General features: G+C 38.9%; 1 protein-coding gene across 1 annotated transcript in view; it reads right to left on the bottom strand.

Annotated features, from left to right (window-relative positions):
* Positions 1-22,277, bottom strand: part of IFI16 (interferon gamma inducible protein 16) — a 55,786-nt gene extending 33,509 nt beyond the window's left edge. The window contains exons 1-5 of the mRNA XM_064478145.1: positions 22,058-22,277; positions 13,266-13,550; positions 12,226-12,362; positions 10,027-10,449; positions 8,466-8,654 (exon numbers count right to left, since the gene is read on the bottom strand). Coding sequence (XP_064334215.1) covers positions 8,466-8,654; positions 10,027-10,449; positions 12,226-12,362; positions 13,266-13,530 — 1,014 coding nt within the window. The 5' untranslated portion in view covers positions 13,531-13,550; positions 22,058-22,277. The remainder of the gene's footprint in view (positions 1-8,465; positions 8,655-10,026; positions 10,450-12,225; positions 12,363-13,265; positions 13,551-22,057) is intronic.

The following is a 22,277-nucleotide window of genomic DNA, read 5'->3' as shown; positions in this document are numbered from 1 at the left end:
TTAGAGGGGATCTAAATGAGGATTTCCTGCGGAGAAGACATTAAATTGGGGTGCAAACAGTGAAAAGGTTTGACCAAGTTAGGTGTGTGAAAATCCTGAAGCAGAAAGAAGCACAGCATATTGAAAAAACTTTGAGTAGTGAGCAAAGGGAGGGGGTGTGAGGGAGACTCACGTAGCAGACAGTAAACCCACTGTATTCCTCTAGGAGATTCCCATCTCTCTCCCTCCCCTAAGAAAACAAAAGACAGAAAGCTTCCTGTGGCAAGAAATACTATCAAATTTACCAACTCCCTGTAGAAGCAAGAGATTAAACTATACTTAAGTCTCAATATTTGATTAAATCACACTTAGAGTTTTTTTATGTAGAAGATGAAATGAGATGCAATTTGAGGTTCAAGCACAGTAATATGGCTTAAAGAAAGTAGCAAAATAGAAACAGGAAGGAAGCCTCTTATTTAAGAGAAAATGCCCCTGTGAACATATGATTATTAACGAGGTATCCAAATCTTTCACTACAGAAATCCCCACAGGTCTTACATCACTGGAACAAGAATTCTTTGACAGTAGTCTTGATCATGAGATATTTCAGAAATGCAGAAATCACTGTTTGTTCTGTAAGAGTAGAAAGATAAATTAGTAAAAATCTCTGGAGACTAAGCAGCAAAATGCTATAATCCTGTAAAAGGCCAAGAAAATAAAATATTTGGAAGGATTACAGTGAAGAAGTTACCAGGATAAGTCATTTAAAAAGCTGACTAGTGCTGGCTATGTCATATTTTGTCATTAGATAGTTTTCTCCTTCATTTGCTTTCTTCCTAAGGAGAGAGAGGTTTTCAAGTTATAAGGTGATTTTGAAACTTCACCCATCAATGTTTATAGCTTTTGTGCAGTCAGGGAAACTGCACAATTTTCTTTCAATGAATATTTTATTCAAACGAAGAATGGTAACAGAAATATCTTCTTTTGGTCTTTTAGAACAAATTCATGGCTGAAAAAAGTTACAACGTTAGAACTTTCTTGTCCAGTGAACTTAAATGTGGTTCAGTAGAAACCAAAGTTCCTTAAGTTAGACTCAAATGGGAAAGTGAGTCACCCAGCTACTTCTCCTTCCTTCTCTGTTTTCAGAAGCGGCAGTGGCAGGTGGAGATCTTGTAAGAGCACAAGCCAGCAAAGCAAAAATCAACAAATGGGGTTATATCAAACTAAAGCACTTCTGTGCAAAAAAGAAATAATCAAGAAAATGTAAAGGCAACCTATGGAGTGAGATAAAGTATTTTCAATCCATCTCTCTGGAAAGGAGTGGAGATCCAAAATAACTAAGGAACTCATACAACTCAATAGAAGAAAAACAAACAATCTGACTTAAAAATGGGCAAATGACCTGAGAAGACATTTTTCCAAAGAAGATACACAATGCTGGTATATGAAGAGGTGGTCAGTGTCACTAATCATCAGGGAAATACAAGTCAAAATCAAAATGAGATATCATATTATACCTGATAGGATGACCACTGTCAAAAAGACAAGAGATGCTTTTTTTTGAGTCCCCAAGGTGGTGGAGTAGAAAGACCTTGGGCTCATCTCCTCTCATAGGCACACCAAAACTACAACTATTTACAGAACAACTATGGATGAAAAAGACTGGAACCTACCAGTTCAGATCTGCAGCTAGAGACATAAAGAAGAAATCACAATGAGACAGGTAGGAGGGGCAGAGTCACGGTATAGTCAAGACCCACACCCCTGGGTGGGTGACCCACAAATGGTAGACTAATTATAATTGCAAAGGTTCTCCCCAAGGAGCAAAGAGTCTGAGCCCTATATTGGGGTCCTCAGTCCAGAGGTCCTGCTCTGAGAAGATGAGCCCCCAGAGCATTTGGCTGTGAAGACCAAAAGGACTTATTTCAGGGAGACCCAGAGGGCTGTGTGAAATAGGGACTCCACTCTTGAAGGATGCACACAGGATCTCACACACTCTAGGACTCAGGGAAGAAATAGTAATTTGAAAGGGCAATGGGTCAGACCTACCTGCTGATCTTGAAGAGTCTCCTGGAGAGGCAGGAGGCAATTGGAGATAACCCTGGGGACATGGACACTGGTGGCAGCCATTTTTGGAAGCTTGCTGTACCACGTGGACACTGATGCTGGCAAACCATTTTGGATTCCTCCCTCTAGCTTACGGCCTCGGGACCCAGCCCTGTCCCCACTTACCAGCCTGTAGGCACCAGTACTGGTTCTTCAAAAAGGTAAACAAAATTGATAAACTGTTAGTCAGATTCATTAAGACAAAGGAGAGATGGCCCAAATCAATAAAGTCAGAAATGAAAAAGGAGAAATTACAACCAATACCACAGAAATACAAGGGATCATAAGGGTTTACTATGAACAATTTTATACTAATAAAATGGACAACCTAGAAAAAGAAATGGACAAATTCCTAGAAATGTACAGTCTTCCACAACTGAACTATGAAGAAATAGATAATATGAACAGATTAATTATTAGTAATGAAATTAAATCAGTAACAAAAAACTCCCAACACGTCAATGTCCAGGGCCAGATGGCATCACATGTGAATTCCACTAAACATTTAGAGAATGATTAACATCTATACCTTTCAAACTTTACATAAAATTACAGAGGAAGGAACACTTCTGAACTTTTTCTATGAGACTAACATCACCCTGATATTAAAGCCAAAGAAATCACAAAAAAAGAAAATTGCAGGCCAATATCACTGATGAACGTGGATGTAAAAATCCTCAACTAAATATTAGAAACCTGAATCCAACAATACATCAAAAGGATCACACACCATGATCAAGCGGGATTTATCCCAGGGATGCAAAGATGGTTAAATATCCACAAATCAATCAATGTGATGCACCTCATTAACAAGATAAAAAATAAAAGCATATGATCATCTCAATAGATGCAGAAACAGGTTTTGACAAAATTCAACATCTATTTATGACAAAAACTCTCCAGAAAGTGGATCCACGGGGAACATATGTCACCATAAGGACATATATGATAAGCCCACAGCTAAAATCATACTTGGTAGCGAAAAACTGAAAGCATTTCCTCTAAGATTGGGAATAAGACAAGGTTACCCACTCTTGCCACTTTTATTCAACATAGTATTGGAAGGGTTAGCCACAACAATTAGACAAGAAAAAGAAATGAAAGGAATCCAAATTGAAAAGGAAGGAGTAAAACTGTCACTTTTGCAGATGATGGGATACTATACATAGAAGATCCTAAGGATGCCACCAAAAAACTACTAGTGCTCATCAGTGAATTCAATAAAGTTGCAGGATACAAAATTAATATACAGAAATCTCTTGCAGAGATTATATAATTGCAAAATTAATATACAGAAATTTCTATACACGAACAACAGAGTATCAGAAAGAGAGATTAAGAAAACAATCCCATTTACAACCACATCAAAAAGAATAAAATGCTTAGGAATAAACTTACCTAATGAGGTAAAAGAGTAGCACTTGGAAAACTATAAGACACTGATGAAAGAAATTGAGAATGTGTCAAAGAGTGTTCTAGCTATGTTTTCTTCTAGGAGTTTTATGGTTTCTAGTCTTACACTCTTTGACATAAATTGTAGCAATATATATATATTTTTTGGATCTGTCTCCTTAGGCAAAAGAAACAAAAGCAAAACTAAACTGATGGGACCTAATTAAACCTAAAAACTTTTGCACAACAAAACAAACCATCGACAACACAAAAAGACAAACTACTGAATAGGAGAAAATATATGCAAGTGATGGGACCAACAAGGGGTTAACAACTCACACTCTTTCCTGAATTAGGTTCAGGCTTGGTTTTAGGCTTTGTTAGGATGGATCTAGTGTAGTTGCTAGTCTGTTGTACAATGTTTACTCCTAATGTGGAAACTCTCTGTTTTGTTAGTCTGATGCCTGGAGGCTAAAGGAGTGTTTCTATCCTACCAACAACGTTCAGTATTGCCGGCGCTGGTTGCTCTCCTGGACCTCTGCTCTATTCTCAGCCTCATAGAGGCTGCTCTGTGGTAGGTCTCATTTTATCTCACCTCCTATAGATGCAACCCAGGACTCAGGCAAAGAACCCTCTGTATAGCTCCCTCCTCTCCAATTTCCAGACACTTGGGTGCTATGAAAAACCCTTTGGCCCAGTGTGACTGTCATGCTCTGCTTTGACACCTGCTCACTAGCTGGCAATCAGGAAATTGTCCAAGGTGGAGATATTGAAGACTATAAAGCCGAGTTTGCCTTCTATCAGGGACCTTATCCTTCCGCTGCCCATTGGTTAAAGCCTGAAAACTGTCACCTCACGTTATTTTATTGAGTTATATTGCCACTTATGGTGGTAGGTTACTCTGCAATCACCAGAAATAGAAGTCAATAGTTACACTTTAACTATTACTGATTTTAGATATTTAATTTTTTTAGGTGACATTTACTGTCATTGAGAATAGATTTAATTCACCATTCATTACTTTTTGCTCATTGCATGTCCCTACATGTGATGCAGGAAAAACGGATGTGGGGCATGAGGAGGGCCATGAGGAGGGCCGTGTCCCAGGCTTCAGCTGAGCCCCTGGGACGTGTCCTGCCAAGTGTGGGTCCTTGGTTTTGCGCAGGAAAGAATTCAAGAGTGAGCTACAGTTGAGGAAAAGTAGATTTACTTAGAGATACTTCAAAAGGCAAGAGAAAGGCCATGAGGTGTGGGGGTTGGGAGCTCAGATTAGAGTGAAAATAGGTACACAGTCCAAAGACAGAGCACGGGCTGTTTCCGAAGAGGAGGAAGAGAGAGAGAGAAGCGGAGGCCACGAGGCAGCGCTGTGTTGCCAGTTTTTATGGGCTCAGTGGCTTCATATAATAGTAAGTGGAAGGACCAGTCTAACTAGCCTGGGGAAGGGGCTGGGATTCCCAGCTTGTTGGCCATTTCCCACTCTTTGACCTTTTGTCGCTAGCCTTAGGACAGCCATGGCGCCTGTGGGCATGTCATTTATCATGCTAATATATTACAATGGACGAGTAATGAAGCTCAAGGTCTATTGGAAGTCAAATCCCCCACCATCCTGAGCCTCAAGGCCTCCTGGGGGTTGAATCTTCCACCATTTTGATGTTAATTGCTGTATCATTCCTTGAATGGCTGTGCCCTGCCCCCTTCCTGTTTCTCTTGGGGCCTGGAATCCACGCATTAATGCAAGGATAATTAGAAATAGTTGGAGAACTAACCATGAGTGCACCTTCAAATCAGGTGAATGGCACTGGATATTCCACGGGAGCTGGGGACAGGGAAATATCGGTACCTTTGTGTGGATCACCAGGGTGCCTCATCCAGAGACACCAGTCACACAAATGATCCTCTTCTGAGGGATTTAGTTGCAGAAAGTAACTCTTTTTGTGGGCCAAGTAAACCTTGCCCCAGGGCACAGGGCTTACTGATTTGAACTAGGCTGTGATGTGAATAACCTTAGGCTGGCTCTGGTTAGGGCCTTGTCCTCTGGAAATCACATTCAAAATGTTGAATGTTGACCTCAATGTTTTTTTTTTGTTGTTGCTTTGTTTTTATTGAAGTCAAGTCAGTTTACAATGTTGTGTCAGTTTCTGGTGTACAGCACAATGCTTCAGTCATACATGAACGTACATGTATTCGTTTTCATATTTTTTTCACCGTGAGCTACTGTAAGATATCGAATATAGTTCCCTGTGCTGTACAGCGTAAACTTGTTTATCTATGTCATATGTACCAGTCAGTATCTGCAAATCTCAAACTCCCAGTTTGTCCCTTCCTACCCCCTTCCCCACTGGTAGCCATAAGTTTGTTTTCTATGTCAGTGAATCTGTTTCTGTTTTATAAATAAATTTATTCATCTTTGACCCCGATGTCAATGAGGCTCCGTTTACTCCACCCTGTATGACTCCTGTGCACAAATCAAGCACCTCCAAACAGCTCATTTCGGCAATAAAGAGACCATCTCCAGCAATTCTGGAAAACGATGCCTTTTAAAAAAGGAAATTTTATTTTATTTTTTTAACATTACAAACATTTTAGAGGCAAAATGTGGTATTCTGAGAAAATACAGAGGAATATATGTAAATATTAAGAAAGTCCCCCAATCCATAGTTCAGGTATGAAAAACTCTAATGCGCTGGGCTGTTTTACTGAATCTGTCATTTAAATGAAATATCACTACTAAAGCCACCTAAAGATTTAGACAGGGAGGGAGGTTCTCTGCTGTAACTTTCAGAGTTAAATCAGGACTGATTGGTCCTTCCTCTATTCTTGACGACCTTGAAGGAGAGATAAGAAAGACATGATGAGGTCCGAGCAACTGCTGTGAAGTTCTGCTGGTTCTCCCCCTTCACCCACACCGCCTGTCCTGCTCCTGAGTCGGTCCCTCTCCTGTCCTCTCTCAAATGCTGTTCATTCTCTCTCTCCCACCTCCTCTAGTGCAGTATTTTCTTTTAAATCTTCCCGATCCCCATCATCTGAAGCCTGAAAGATACTTCCTCATCCAGCATTTGAACAGGGTAAGGATTCTTTCTACAAGGGTGTTGAGCGGGAACCGTAGAAGAAAGAGAAGTGCTGGTTCACCAGCACTGAGGGCAGGGAGTCCTCCGTGGGACAGAAAAGTGAGAAGCAGCAAGGTCAGGTAAATATCCTTCTCTGTGCAGTTGCTCCGGATTAGAGGTAGAAGACAGAGGTTCTTGTGTCAGGGAATCTGAAAGTGGAACAGCTGTTGTGTGTGTCCACGTCTGCAGGCGTGAACATATCAGAATTTCTGATTTAATTAATTGCATTAACTTTGAATAGCGTGCCAAGAATCCCACGGCGGCCCTCTGTGCATGTTTGTGTGTGTGTGTCCCCATGTGTATGAGACAGAGCGTGATGTCATATGGGGTCAACTGCATCTTTCTCTCGCGGGTCAGGATGTGCATTTCACTACAATATGGTCCCTTTTGCTCTAAGGTGTAGTTATTCAAGATCCTGGGACCCCCTTGATCATTACTGTCTGGCATGAGCTCTGTGGATCCCTTCCTCATTAAACATTTTTCTTTTTGGTGCTTATACATTTTCCATTTTACCTTTGACCTCTCTGATCACTTCTTTTTATTCTCTTGCATAGAATCTTTTACCTCAGGCCACTTTCAAATGCCAGTTTTCCCCAAGGCTTCACCCTTATCTATCTGATCTTCTCATTCAAACTGCCCAAGAATCTGACTCTGATGCGAGAACACCTGGGCCAGGATAGGAATCTCAGTTCCACCACTTACTGGCTGCGTCAATTAGGGCAAGTTACCTCCTACCCTTTAGTGGGCACCTGTGTCTCCTATCAATGGAATGGGAGTAATGATTGTATCTTCATCCTTGTTTCCGCTCCCAGCACATGTTGAGTGCTGAATGTTTTCTGCACATGTTAGTATATATATTGTATGGTAGATAGTATATATATTGATTTTAGGCAGTATCATTCTAACCTATAACTTTAGCAACTATCTCTAAACTGACATACACTGCTATTTCTACTTGATATCTGTCTCTAAACCTAGCCTCTCTCCAAAGCATCTCTTCAGATAGTTACAAGAATATTTTTTCTAATAATGTTAAAGTAATCTAGCATTCTTCTGCACAAAATCTTTCATCTTGTTATTTATTTCCACAATACATTTTCTGTTTATTTATTTCTGACAAAAGGCTGCACTGTCTCTCCCCCCTTACTTTTTTTTTTTTTTTTTACCTTTTGGCCTCATCTTCCCACAGTCTTCCATATCTACTGAATTTCTGAACTCAATATGCTGCTTCACAGTTTTGAGGACATGCATATGTACTTTTCTTTGCCCAGAGCTCTTTGGAGTGTCTTTGCTGAGAAAAATAGTACCTAGGCAGATTAATTTCTCATTTTGCACCAGGCAGTGACATAATGCATTGTCTCACTTTGCTTTTAAACCAACTTTGTGAGTTAGAGACGCTGACCATTTTAGAGGACCCATAAAGCTGTTTCCCCAGCACCAGGCAACTAGTGAGCCCTGAAACCAGGATCAGGTCAGTCCTGCTCAAAGCCATGCTCCTGGCCATTAAATGAATTTATTCCTCTGCCCTCCTAATTTCTTCAAATATTTTATTTTTTAGCACAAGTATCATATCATTTTGAAGTCTATGTAAGAGTCATCTCCTCATATCCTTTAAAAAAGTCCACTTACAGAAGGTAGTGAGGGTATAGCTCAGTGGTACAGCACATGCTTAGCATGTGTGAGGTCCTGGGTTCAATCCCTAGGACCTCCATTAAAATTAAAAAAGAAAAATTGTCCCCTTACAAATGAATGTGAGAGCATTGTATTCTCCTCCCACCTGCAGACTCTATGCTCTAAGAAAAGAGAAGCCTGGTGCTCTGAAAACCTGTGCAAAATGATCTGCCTTTTTGGAAAACTAGTGTTTCTCTAGCAGGTTCCCACCTTGATGAAGCTGTGATCTACACATGCCAGTTTCAACTTCCGGTCAATTGTTCTCAGTTTAAAGCAGAACAGTCGAAGCTTATCTCCTTCCTTACACTGGACGTCGTGCCATTTCCCATTCCCCACGACGTCCATCTTTCCTGTTTTATCTTGTATCTCATAGATTGTGTTCTTCACATTCACTCGTTTCTGCAACAGAAATTTAGCAGTTTCTGAAAATGCAATAACTTCCATATGTATGAGAAAGACCCTTATGACCCAGTAAATACAAGACATAAAAAAAGCAATTACAGCCACAGATACACATATAGCTTTGGACTTCTCGGAGAACTTTCTTTTACTATCTTGCTTTTTTATTTTTGCTTTTCTCGTTTCAGATGTTTGCCAGCTGGCAGTTCTAGAACAATGAGTTTTCTTTCTTTTTTCTACTGCTTCCACCTCAAGAGCAGCTTTATTTCCTTAGAACAACTGGAAGAGAGGGATCAGAAGTCCTTGATGAACTTCTGTGTCTCCTCGCCTTAGTCAGAAATGAACGGACATGGACTGTAACTATTCATTTAATAGATTGTAAAAAAAAAAAAATCTGTATAACAAGTAAGGTTCTGGTTACCCACTATTTTTTTCTCAAACTTCTCCATTTGCTCGGTCTTCTCCAGTATCTTATTCCCACTGATGTAGGTCCCACAGGTCACACTGTATAGCGTCTCACTCATGAGAGTTATTCTCATCAATTGTATAGCTGTGTTTATAAATATGGTCTCTTAAAGATGGTATAAGAAAGTATTTGAGGTAAATTAAGAGGCTATCTTAGAAGATAAGTATATAGGTTTATGAAGCGGGCAATCACGTAAGATATTAGGTGAGTTCATAGCAGTTTGTAAATTTGGGGGGGATTGGCTCCATCATACTATCTAGTATCCTGAACTTGGAAACTGATGTGTCAGTAAAGCTCTCTATGCCTTTTTTGATAAATAAGGGAATTAGATGACCATATCTTCCAAATATCATAAAATACGATATTTCTTCAATTAACTATTCACGAATAATAAATGGATAAGACAGAGGAGACAGCATTATGTGGTTATATCATTTGCCTAACTGTTGAACGTCTATGCATTCAGGAGGATACCAGCAAATGTATTTATTATTCTGGATACATGCCATAACCAGCATTCAGCCTTAGTAGGGCAACCCATTCTTCAAAATACAAAGAGAGTAGTGAAGTTCAGAGATAAAATGATTAGAATGAGCATATAGATTTATACCCTGCACTGTCTTTGATCATGGTGTCTGGGCATAGGTAGTCATAACTGGTGAAATGACAAGGTTTCTTAGTGAATCTTTTTCAAGGACTTGCTTGGAAGTGTCTTGGGGAGAAGACTGCTAACAGGTCACCCAGTCCCATTTCCTGTGGTGTGGCAGACTTGGCCACCTATCTGTAGCCAAGAGAGAGAACTGAGCACTGAGTTCCAATATTCAGTCAGTAAACAGAGCTCGGCAAGGGAAGATGTTCAATTTCAGGCCCTGATGGAGAAAATGAAAAGCAATTTTAAGAGATTACCTGATGTAACTCAAACAGCCCATACACAAATGTTCCTGACGCTTGCTTGTGAAGATTATCGATCTTCGGCGTTTCATTTGCTCTTTTGATAATGCTGTTTGGAACTTCGAGCTTTTGATCAGGACCAGCTTCAGACACAGATGATGCTTCATTTACTTCCAGGATTCCTTTGCATTCAAAATAATCTGATATGGTAATGACCTTCTGTTTTATGAATTTCTCTTTCAGGTTGGCATTTAAAACCTTCACTTGGAAAAACTGACTCGCGGTAACCACTGTAGCGTGGAACATGGTGCTTTTCCCCTTGTCTGGAGACTCATATTCAAATAGCTCTGTTGCTTTGAGTACCATCACTGTCATTGGTCCCTTTTGAAGAACACTTCCCCTGGCAGCCACCTTGCGCTGGACCTGCGCTTTCTGGTTCTGTGTTGGACAGAAGCAGGAAAATAAACTTACAAGTTTGAGGGGGGAATACAAAGTCACTTTCTATGAGTGACCCCTCAAACACAACATTGGGCCACAACAACCTTTACAGATATTTGGAGCTGGACTCAGGCTAGAAAGGAAGAGTTTCATGGGAAGGAAACCTCGTGAGCTGGTAAAGCTTAGACAGCAGAAGCATAAGGTAGCAGACAATAGGAAAAGAAGTTAGAACATCCATTTTAAACAAAGTAATCTTTCTGAATTAAAGCATGAACCTCAGCAGGAGCAACACAGAGCCACGGATGATAAGAACATTGTTGTAAAGTACTTGAGAGATAGATTTAAACATAATGATGAAGTCTAATATCTCTTCCACCCACTTAAAGGACCAAAGAAAATAAAAAGAGTGAAGAAAGAAGTAAGATCACACTGGAAATAGAGAATGGTGCCTACCACAAGTCACAAACATGAACGTTTTCCATTTTTGCTAGTGTACCTGGGGACATTTTGAGGGCTCAAAGTATTGCCTCTTTCCAAGAAATAATACTCTGTTATAAGTAGTGAGAAAGACATGGTGGCTCAGAATTCCCTATTCAAAACTGGCTCAAATAAAGGATATCTGATTAGAACTATGCCCTCTGCAGTGTATCCACAGTGTTTCTCATTAGCTTGGATGCTGACCGGAAAAACAGAGGACAGGTTTGTTTACCTCCAATCGCTTTTCTCCACAGTGGCCTGATTTATTTGAATTGCAGCAGAATGCTTTCATGGAGACAAAGCTGCCTGATCTGTAATTGGAGGTGTGGGAAGCATGGGTGGGCCCTGTGTTCATGGAACACCGAATCAAGCTATCTTCTTTCATAGACCAAAAGTGTACAGAGTGGTCTGGCCTGGGTGATCACTTGTAAATGACTGGGCCTTACCTGGATGTGGCTTCTCATCAATGTGACCCATTTACCATGACAAAAGAAACACCTTTGCCGAAGTGATTTAATCAACAGTAATAGAATTATACACCGGACTGACAATAGTTACTGTGGAATGCACCTGTTAGTGAGTTGAAGAAAACTTGGAAAAGAGAGACAGGAAATGACAGGTAGGTGAGTCGAGGCCTGGGGAGGTGGAGGACAGCCCAGGGTTGTGGATGTGTTGGTTACCAAAGGACAGAGAGGTTGAACCTTCTCCTGAGGCACTTTATTTATTTATTTTTTTTGTTCCAGTCTTTTCTTTGGTTGGGTTTTTTCTTTTCTGAAAGTAGTTTAATTTTTCTGTAATGGTTTTCAATATTAAAAGAAACAGAACACATTTTCATGACACTATGGTAGGTTCTATTTATGTGCAAGATTATGTCCTTGGAAACTCCAAGGAGTTCCAACTCATCACCAAGACAGCTGGCTGGGAGGTAAGAGTGGCCATAGACGGCTGTGTTAAAAAAGGGATGGTTGACTCACACAGACACATCACTCCTCTGTGTCGTAATGGGAAGAGCACTGCTCTTAGAATTAGAAAATCTGGCTTTATGTAAGCGTAAGCAAGATGCATTTTCAATCCAGTTGTTAACAGACTTTTATAATGAGGATGATGTGATCATATTTATGTCAGAGAAATTTTTACTCTGTTTTTAAAGTGCCTTACTCTTTGCCTGGCAAAAAAGTAGATAATCCATAATTTCCCAATTTGGTAAATCTGAACTGTTGGAATAATCATAAAGAACCGAGCGCCTTAGCAGAGTTCCTTCTGCGGGACCGCAAGCCCGTCCCTCTTCCTCGAGCTTACCTGAGCCACAGGACTCTGCTTTCCTCTCTCAGGTGCCTGGGCACTGCTTGTGGTGGGTGCGGGTGTTGCAGAACCTGTTTCTTCCTGATTACTCTTTTTTGCTGAAGTTGTCCTTTCGGCTTTTGTTTTCTTTGCAACTGATATAAAAACAAAGACACAATCAACCCAGAGCAGCTGTTTGAAGAGAGCTGAAGCAGTTTTGGGGTTATCTCCCCCCAGCTCCTGCTTGTGGGTCGAGAGGTACGTTATTGTTTACCTTGACTGCATTGGCCATCCTGGCCACCAGGGGACCGAGGGTAGTAATATAGGCAGGGAGACTGTCTCATGCCTCCTTCATGGTTTTGGTACTTCCTCCCCGTGCAGTATCCCTCCTGTCCTCTGGGTTCCCATGTCCCTGAGTCAGACCCTTTCCCTACCCTGTTCCCCTATCCTACTCTTTAAAAAAAATAATCCAAGGTTTTCATGATGTTGATTTCCTAAAAGATGCATTAAACTTACAGAAGCCAGTGAAAGGAAATATGATATGAATCTGTAAGGTGACAAAATGGTGATATTGGTCTTTGAAACTTTGGTTTTGCCTGGTGGTTTTACAAAAGTCCTTTATATCTCTGAGGCGGAGGTTTTTATGTTAAGTACTGCTGCCTCTTTATTACTAGAAAGGATGATGACCATGGAGCAAATAGTCTCAATAGAATAGTCACATTAATTGGTTAAATGTAAATATTTTTTAAAAAAACCACAAATCTTAAATTATCATTTTCGAACATTTCTAATGTATTGAAAATTGCAGCTTCTCTTCTATTTCCTCCTTTTCTTCTTTATCCTTACCCCAAATATACCATTCAATGTACATCGATCCCCTTTATAAAAAAGGGGATGTTCTATGTCGTCAAACCTGTTGGCTTCTGCAGTACTAACATTGTCATGGCTACTAAGACGTAAATTGGAAAAGGAGTAATTAAACGTGACTAAGGTGGTGTTCGATTCAAGACTAGGGGGAGCCAGAGGAAAGCAGTTGTACTTGAGGTCTTCCTTGTTACCTTTTAGCATCTCCATTCTAAGGTTTTGTTTGAGCTCTTCAAGTTCTTTTATACCTTCTATCAATTCTATTAGTTTGTTGACACAGGCAACCCCTGGGAATTTTGCTTCCATCAGATCAGCAATCTTAATTCTGTCATATTTGTCTTGAGCTTTTGAGGTCAGTTTTAAATTACGGGCCAGTAACGACTTAAGCATACGAAAGTGATAATCATCGATGTTCTGTAATCCTTTCACCAGAAGGATTCTCTTGTATTCATCCACCATCTCTCAAGTTACAGATGAGTCTACAAGAGAAAAGTAACATACAGTGTGACGCATTTATACAGACAAGTTAAAAGACTGGTTATGTCTATGTGAGTAAGTGGGCAACGTGAATGTGGTACCCTTGGGTGCATATGACAAAAAGGAACTTCAGGACCAGATGTGCCATTTGGAAAATGTATTGAGAACTTCTGCATTAGGAAGATTTTTTAAATCCTTCCCTATTAATGATGATAGTTGAGCTGGATCAAGAGAGTGTGTGGTAGAAAGATGCTTAGAAACAGGTCCTTTTTGCAGTGTGTAGAATATAGACTGTTTACTGACAAAGTTCCCAGTCCTCCTCCCATCCTTTATTAGGGCTGGAGTCTGGCTGTGAATGTCTGTGGTTGGGTCCTGACTCTCCCCACACCCACAAGGTTGAAGTGACCTATGTGCAATGTAGGCTGCAGCCTCCCACCTTGTGTGAGGATCCTTCTGCCACAGCGTTCCAGTTCCATGCTGGGTACCCACCTTCATCCACTTTGGCTCTTCCTCTAGTCAGATCTCATTAGCATCATCTCTCCCTGGGGCTTGGACCATGTGCCTACATCACTGTCCCTTTGCTTGACTTTTACCCTCTCTCTAATGCAGAATTACAGCATTCCTTGTCTGGGGTTACTTAATAGCTGCTTGAATTTCCTCCTTCCAGACTTAATCTCTCTAATCAGTTATTTTCATAGACCAAATTACCTCTCTAAACTACATTTTACTCTGCTTGAAATTTTCAATAGCTCCCCATTTTCTTTATGAACAATTCCTTGTCCGTAGCCTGGCCAGGAAGTCTTGAAAAATTTGACTCTTTCCTACTTTCCCTACTTTCCATTTTTTATATTTAAGCTCTAGAACTTTATAGGACTTCTTACTATTCCAGACCCTCCCATGGAATATACTTCCTACCCTTCTTCTTGCAAAGCAGATCTAGGGAGTACGTTGTCTTCAAGAAGCTATTCAAAATTAATTTAAAAGTTTGCCAACTTAGGTAATATGCAGATGTGCTCAGCCTGAATCAAATCATTGGGAAACCCTTACATAGGCTATTTTCCATATAGTGTGTAAACTCTGAAAATATAGCTTATGAGAACCACTATTTGTGAAAAAATGACACTTCTTTCATTTTTTCCCCTCCAATACCCTCCCTCAACACATTGACTCAGGAAGCAGAGTGTGCGTGTTAAGAGCTTGGACTTTGCAGTTCAGGAGATTTGGCTCCTGGCACACAATAGTATGGCTCTATCGTTCAATGGATACAAGTAGAATATAAATTATTTATTTGTAAGATTAGGTTGAAAACTTTTCCACAAGAAGATAGGTTGTGATTAAGAAATAAAAAATAGAAAAGAAAATGTAAGACATGCCAGATACAGATCAAAGTGTCAACATCTGCCAACTAAAATTTGGCACTTGCCATCTGCCTCTGTAAGGACTGAATCACGTTGGTACTTGCTATCTACCTCTATAAGGACTGAATCACATTGGCACTTGCCATCTACCTCTGCTTGGATTAAACCACAAGCCATAGCAGCTGCTGATCTCCAACACTCCCTGAAAGGAGCTCAGGGTGGAGATCAGGAATGAGGCACTCTGTGCTCTGGGGAAACTGACAGAACAAGCCTTCAGACGGTTATTTTCAGGAGGATATTTCATGAGCCCAAATTCTTGCATCTCCTCATATCTGGAAAAGCTCTAAAACCATTAATGGTGACATCTGCGCCTTGTGACTAGCAGCAAGCCTCTGCCTAAATGTGTGCTTGACTGCACGTACTCCCTTCACTAAAATCATATATAATATTGAGTTCCCACCTGCCTCTTCTGAGCAGGTCCTCGGAGCTATCTGAGATGCTGTCTCCCGGGCTATAGTCTTCATTCTGCCCCCAGTAAAACTTAACTCATAACTCTCACATTGTGTAATTTTATTTCAGTCAATAGTCCCCACGTTATTTGTTGCAAAAAGAATAAAAACTAAAATGAAAATGAGGAAATGTTTGAAGCAAGAATGGGATAAACTTCTTGGAATTAAAGTAACACAAACATCTTCAGATTGATCAGGCCAATAGAATATCAAGTAGGAGAGGGAAGGAGGAAAAAAAAAAAAAAGAAATCAAGACATAATGTAGAGAAACTGAAGAAGATCCAAAAACAACGAGAACAATTTGACAGTTTCCAGAGAAAAAGTATAGACGGCTTACAGTTTCAAAATCAAATTCTCGATTGCAAAACTGCATGGAGCAATTTCATATGATTTGCCCCCAGTCCATCGCTGTGCTTTTGAAATCCCCCCAAACTGTGAAACCAAAAACTGTGTGTGTGTGTGTGTGTGTGTGAATTTGGTGACAAAATTTATTAGAAAAATACCTGAGAGGAGGTGGCTGGAGTCTGTGTATAATTAAAAAAAAATTCACTTTAGTGTGAATGTTCATTTCTTGCTCCTGAAATAGTAGTGCATTTGAGATGAAAGTCAGGACCTAGACCCGCCTGGGCCATATATGTGGCACCCTAGATGTTGTGTGCACCTTTAATAGTCTTTCTAAGTCATTCAAGTTCTGAACTCCAAGCCCTGTGTGACCCCAAGTGTTTCAGAGAGATGCAGCCAACCTTCATGGAAGGAAAAGTAATTTTGAAACAGAAATTTTAAATTTAGCTAAAGTGGCATTTTTAAATCTAATGGCCTGTAGATGATTCTCTGAACAGGACCCATAAAATTAAAAATCAGATTTACAACACAAAGACACCTATCAAGCACTCTTTTGGGAAGAGCATTAAACTTGAAGATAGAGAAATGGGGCAAAAAAAAAAAAAATGCTGCAGGCTAAAAAGTAAAAGTGAATAGATGTTGATGAAGTCTTTTAATGTTTTAAGAATAAATAAAGACTTGTTGGAGGGGCCAAGATGGCAGAGTATAAGGATGCTCATAGCTCACCCTATCCCACAGACACACCAAAACTCACATCCATGGACCCACCTAGCCAACCAGAGCATTTGCTGAACTCTGAAAGAACATCACCCTCTTCAAAAGACAAAGACACCACAAATCTGGTAGGAGAAAAGGAAAAAAGAAAGAAGAAAAGGCAAAACAGTGAGGGACCAGTCCCATGGGGAGGGAGCAGCAAAGGAGGAATAGTTCTCCTTCACTGGGTCTCCCCCTCTCCAACGGAGAGGTCAGCAGGATGGAGGCGGAGACTCCAAGACTTGGATCTATATGGAGCACCCCTTGACTGACAGAACTAAGTTAACATCACTAGACAGATCTTCCAGACAGAAAATAAATAAGGCAATAGAGAAATTAAATGATACAATAGAAAAATTAGATTTGGTGGATATTTTCAGAGCATTACAACCCCCAAAAAGAGGATACACATTCTTTTCAAATGCACATGGAACATTTTCTAAGATTGATCATGTACTTGGGCACAAAAGAAGCCTCAACAATTTTAAGAAGATAGAAATTATCTCAGGCATCTTTACTGACCACAATGCCATGAAACTAGAAATCAACTACAGAGAAACAAAGGAGAAAAAAAGGAAAGCATGGAGATTAAACAACATGCTATTAAAAAACCAGTGGGTCAATGATGAAATCAAAGTTGAAATAAAAAAATACCTTGAGACAAATGAAAATGAAAACACAACTACACAAAGTTTATGGGATGCAGCAAAGGCAGTGCTAAGAGGGAATTTTATAGTGATACAGGCCTTCCTCAAAAAAGAAGAACAATCTCAAATAAACTATCTAACCCACCAGCTAAAAGAATTTAAAAAAGAAGAGCAAAAACCCCCAAAAGTCAGCAGAAGGAAGGAAATGATAAAGATTTGGGAGGAAATAAATAAGATAGAGATTAAAAAAAAAATAGAGCAATCAAACCAAAAGCTGGGTTTTTGAAAGAGTAAATAAAGTTGACAAACTTCTGGTGAAACTCACAAGGAAGAAAAAAAAGAGCACAAAAAAGCAAAATAAGAAAGGAAAATGGAGAAATTACAACAAATAACATAGAAATACAGAATATCATATGAGAATATTATGAAAAAGTATACGGACCCAAAATGGATAACCTAGAGGAGGTGAACAAGTTTCTGGAAACATACAGTCCACCAAAACTGAATCAAGAAGAAACTGACCACTTGAACAAACTGATCACTAAAAATGAAATCAAATTAGCAATAAAAAACCATCCTACAAATAAAAGTCCAGGACCAGACGGCTTCACCAGAGAATTCTACCAAACATACAAAGAAGAACTCATACCAGTCCTTCTCAAACTCTTCCAGAAGATTGAAAAGGAAGGAATACTCCCAAACTCATTCTATGAAGCCACCATCACCCTGATACCAAAACCAGGTAAAGACACCATGAAAAAAGAGAATTACAGACCAATATCACGGAAGAACATAGATACAAAAATCCTTACCAAAATATTAGCAAATAGAATCCAACAATAATAAAAAAGATTATACATCATGACCAAGTGGGGTTCATCCCAGGGACACATGCAAATCAGTCAATGTAATACATCACAACACATGCAAAGGGTGGTTCAACACATGCAAATCAGTCAATGTAATACATCACAACAAGAGAAAGGACAAAAACCACATGATCATCTCAATAGATGCAGAAAAAGCATTTGATAAAATTCAACACCCATTTATGATAAAAACTCTCACCAAAGTGGGAGTATAGAGGGATCATGTCTCAACATCATAAAAGCTATATATGACAAACCTACAGCCAGCATAGTACTCAAAGGTGAAAAACTCAAAAGCTTCCCACTAAAATCTGGGACAAGACAAGGATGCCCACTATCACCACTCCTATTCAACATAGTCCTAGCCACAGCAATCAGGCAAGAGAGAGAAATAAAAGGGATCCAAATTGGAAAAGAAGAGATAAAAGTGTCACTATATGCAGATGACATGATACTATATATAGGAAACCTTAAAAGGTCCACACAGAAACTACTAGAAATAATCAGAGAATTCAGCAAGGTAGCAGGTTACAGGATTAACGTTCAAAAGTCAGTTGCATTTCTTTACACTAATGATGAATCAACAGAAAAAGAAAGTAAAGAATCAATCTCCTTTAAAATAGTACCCAAAGTAATAAAATACCTAGGAATAAATCTAACCAAGGAGGTGAAAGACTTATACATCAAAAACTATAAAACACTGATTAAGGAAATTAAAGAAGATTTAAAAAAATGGGAAGATATCCTATGCTCCTGGATTGGAAGAATCAATATTGTTAAAATGGGCATACTGCCCAAGGCAATCCACAGATTTAATGCAATCCCTATCAAATTACCCAGGACATACTTCACAGAACTAGAACAAATCATAATAAAATTTATATGGAACCACAAAAGACCTAGAATTGCCAAAACATTACTGAAGAAAAACAAAGAGGCTGGAGGTATAACTCTCCCAGACTTCAGACAATACTGTAGAGCTACAGTCATCAAGACAGCATGGTATTGGTACAAAAACAGACATATGTACCAGTGGAACAGAATAGAGAGCCCAGAAATGAACCCACAAACTTTTGGTCAACTAATCAGCAAAGGAGGCAAGAATATACAATGGAATAAAGACAGTCTCTTCAGCAAATTGTGTTGGGAAAACTGTACAGCAGCATGTAAAGCAATGAAGCTAGAACACTCCCATTCACCATACACAAAAATCAACCCAAAGTGGATCAAAGACTTAAACATAAGACGAGACAATAAACCTAGAAGAAAATATAGGCAAAACATTATCTGACATACATCTCAAAAATGTTCTCCTAGAACAGTCTACTCAAGCAATAGAAATAAAAGCAAGAATAAACAAATGGGACCTAATGAAACTTACAAACTTCTGCACAGCAAAGGAAACCATAAGTGAAACAAAAAGACAACCTACGGAATGGGAAAAAATTTTTGCAAATGAAACTGACAAAGGCTTGATCTCCAGAATATATAAGAAGCTCATACAACTTAATAAGAAACAACCAAACAACCCAGTGCAAAAATGGGCCAAAGACCTAAACAAGCAATTCTCCAAGGAAGACATACAAACGATCAATAGGCACATGAAAAAATGCTCAATATCACTAATTATCAGAGTAATGCAAATCAAAACTACAATGAGGTATCACCCCATACCAGTCAGAATGGCCATCATTCAAAAGTCCACAAATGACAAATGCTGGAGAGGCTGTGGAGAAAAGGGAACCCTCCTACACTGCTGGTGGGAATGCAGCTTGGTGCAGCTACTGTGGAAAACAGGATGGAGATTCCTCAAAAGACTAGGAATAGCCTTACCATGTGACCCAGGAATCCTGCTCCTGGGCATATATCCAGAAGGAACCCTACTTCAGGATGACACCTGCACCCCAATGTTCATAGCAGCAGTATTTACAATAGCCAAGACATGGAAACAGCCTAAATGTCCATCAACAGGTGACTGGATAAAGAAGATGTGGTATATTTATACAATGGAATACTACTCAGCCATAAAAACAACATAACACCACTTGCAGCAACATGGATGTCCCTGGAGAATGTCATTCTAAGTGAAGTAAGCCAGAAAGAGAAAGAAAAATATCATATGAGATCATTCATATGTGGAATCTCAAAAAAAAAAACAAACCCATAAATACAAAACATAAACAGACTCATAGACATAGAATACAAATTTGTGGTTGCCAAGGGGGCGGGGGATGGGAAAGGACAGACTGGGATTTCAAAATTTAGAATAGACAAACAAGATTATACTGTACAGCACAGGGAAATATATACAAGTTCTTATGGTAGCTCACAGCAAAAAAAATTGACAAGAATACATGTATGTTTATGTATAACTGAGAAATTCTGCTCTACACTGGAATTTTACACAACATTGTAGAATGACTTTAACTCAGTAAAAAATGTTAAAAAAAAAAAAGACTTGTCTGAAGAGAAGCAAAAGAGGAAGTAGGTCTGTGTGGTGGGGTGATGGTAGTGAAAAATGAGGATATGAATGTTCACCATGTTGCTCATTCTTAAGGAGAAGCTAGATATATAAATTTAAAACTATAGACAAAGAAGAAGAAGAAAGAGGAAGGCTGTACTAAGTGTTACGAGTAAGTATTACAAACTAGCCCAAATACAGCATTTCAGCTAAATGTACATAAAATGTCACACTCATTAAAAGACAAAGTTTTCAAACCGGGTTTTAAAAAAACCTACCTATGTGTTGTTGACAAAAGGTCGTTTAAAGGATTTAAAATTATAGTTGCAAAAAGTTTTATCATGCAAACATTAATTTAAAGAAAGCAGTGTATCTGTATTTGTGTAGCTTTATTTAAAAGCTTTATTTAAGATGTTAAAATAAAGACTTTTATCAGAACTGGAGTTTTACCACACAATGATAAAAGGTTTAAGTCCCAGAAAGAACTTAACTGCAACAGTTTAAATTATGTATTTATCTGACAACAGTAAGTACATATTATTATTAATTTATATTCCTTCATATTATTATAAATAGCATTTTGTAGTATATTTCTCTCTCTCTCCATACAATATTTATATTAGAAATTAAGAGAACTATAAGGAAAATTTGACAAAGTCACAATTTTAGTTTGAGGTTTTAGCATAATTTAATTATTGAACAAAGTAAAGAAAAGTATATGTAGAAAAATCAACACATTTAAATTCAAATAAAAAAAATTGAACCCAACATTTAGAGAATTCTAAAACTAAATGCTTAAAACTTTGCATTCCTCTCAAAAACACATGAAATGTTTATGTACCAGACTCTACAAAAAGACCAAAGCATTCCAAAAGATAGGTATAGATTTAATTGTCTCCAATGACCTCTTTCCTATAAACTCTTACAACCAATGTTTACCCGTGACTTTGAGGAAAACAGTCCCCAAAGAACTGAAACTGCCTCTAATACCTGGTGAAGGACGGAGCTGAACTACATAAAATATTGTGACTATATTAAGACACCATATATTTGCATGATTGTGTTTTTGAAACTGAGAAATTTTCTACTTCATGTGTGCGTTTGCTCTCATGTTTTGTAAAGTTGGAATAATATCGTGCAATATAGTTTTAGGTCCAAATTGTTGTTTACTTAATATTATTACATAATATGTTTTTCATGCCATTATGTTGTCTTTTCCCCAGGCCTCCACGACAGCCATTAAGCTAAGAAAACCCACACCAAAGCCCTCTTCTAAACATGAATTCACGCTCTAAACACCTGGAGAATGAATTTTAAAATCTGCGATAGTCAAAATTCATTTCTCTTTATTCGAGCCTCAGTTGTGATATAATGAAAAATGTCTATTATTTTCCTCGTAAGTAAAGGATTATAATCACGTTATTGCGGATTTCACTTTTCTGAATGTGTTGGTACCAGCCTTCACCCCCTCAATCTACTCAAAGACCCCCAAACCAGTTCTCCTCCTGTGATCTTGTGTATCTCAACGAGATACCTAGATCTTCTCTACTAAAATCTTGACAGAACTCACCTCACTGGAAATTCTTCCGCAGTAGTACAAATCTAGAGATCTTCAGAAATGCAGCAACCAAATACTTGTTTTGTTTGAATAGGAAGATAAATCAGTAAAACTCTCAGAAACTGAACTGCAGGATGTTGTAATATCCAAAATGCTAAGGAAATGAAGTTGTTTCCAAAAATGACACTGGTTAGAGTCCTGTAGTAACTTGGCTGGTGCTGGCTATCTCACA

This window comes from Camelus dromedarius, chromosome 23 (genome assembly GCF_036321535.1).
Source record: "Camelus dromedarius isolate mCamDro1 chromosome 23, mCamDro1.pat, whole genome shotgun sequence".
Classification (NCBI taxonomy): domain Eukaryota; kingdom Metazoa; phylum Chordata; class Mammalia; order Artiodactyla; family Camelidae; genus Camelus; species Camelus dromedarius.
This window is presented reverse-complemented; position numbering and strand designations above follow the sequence as displayed.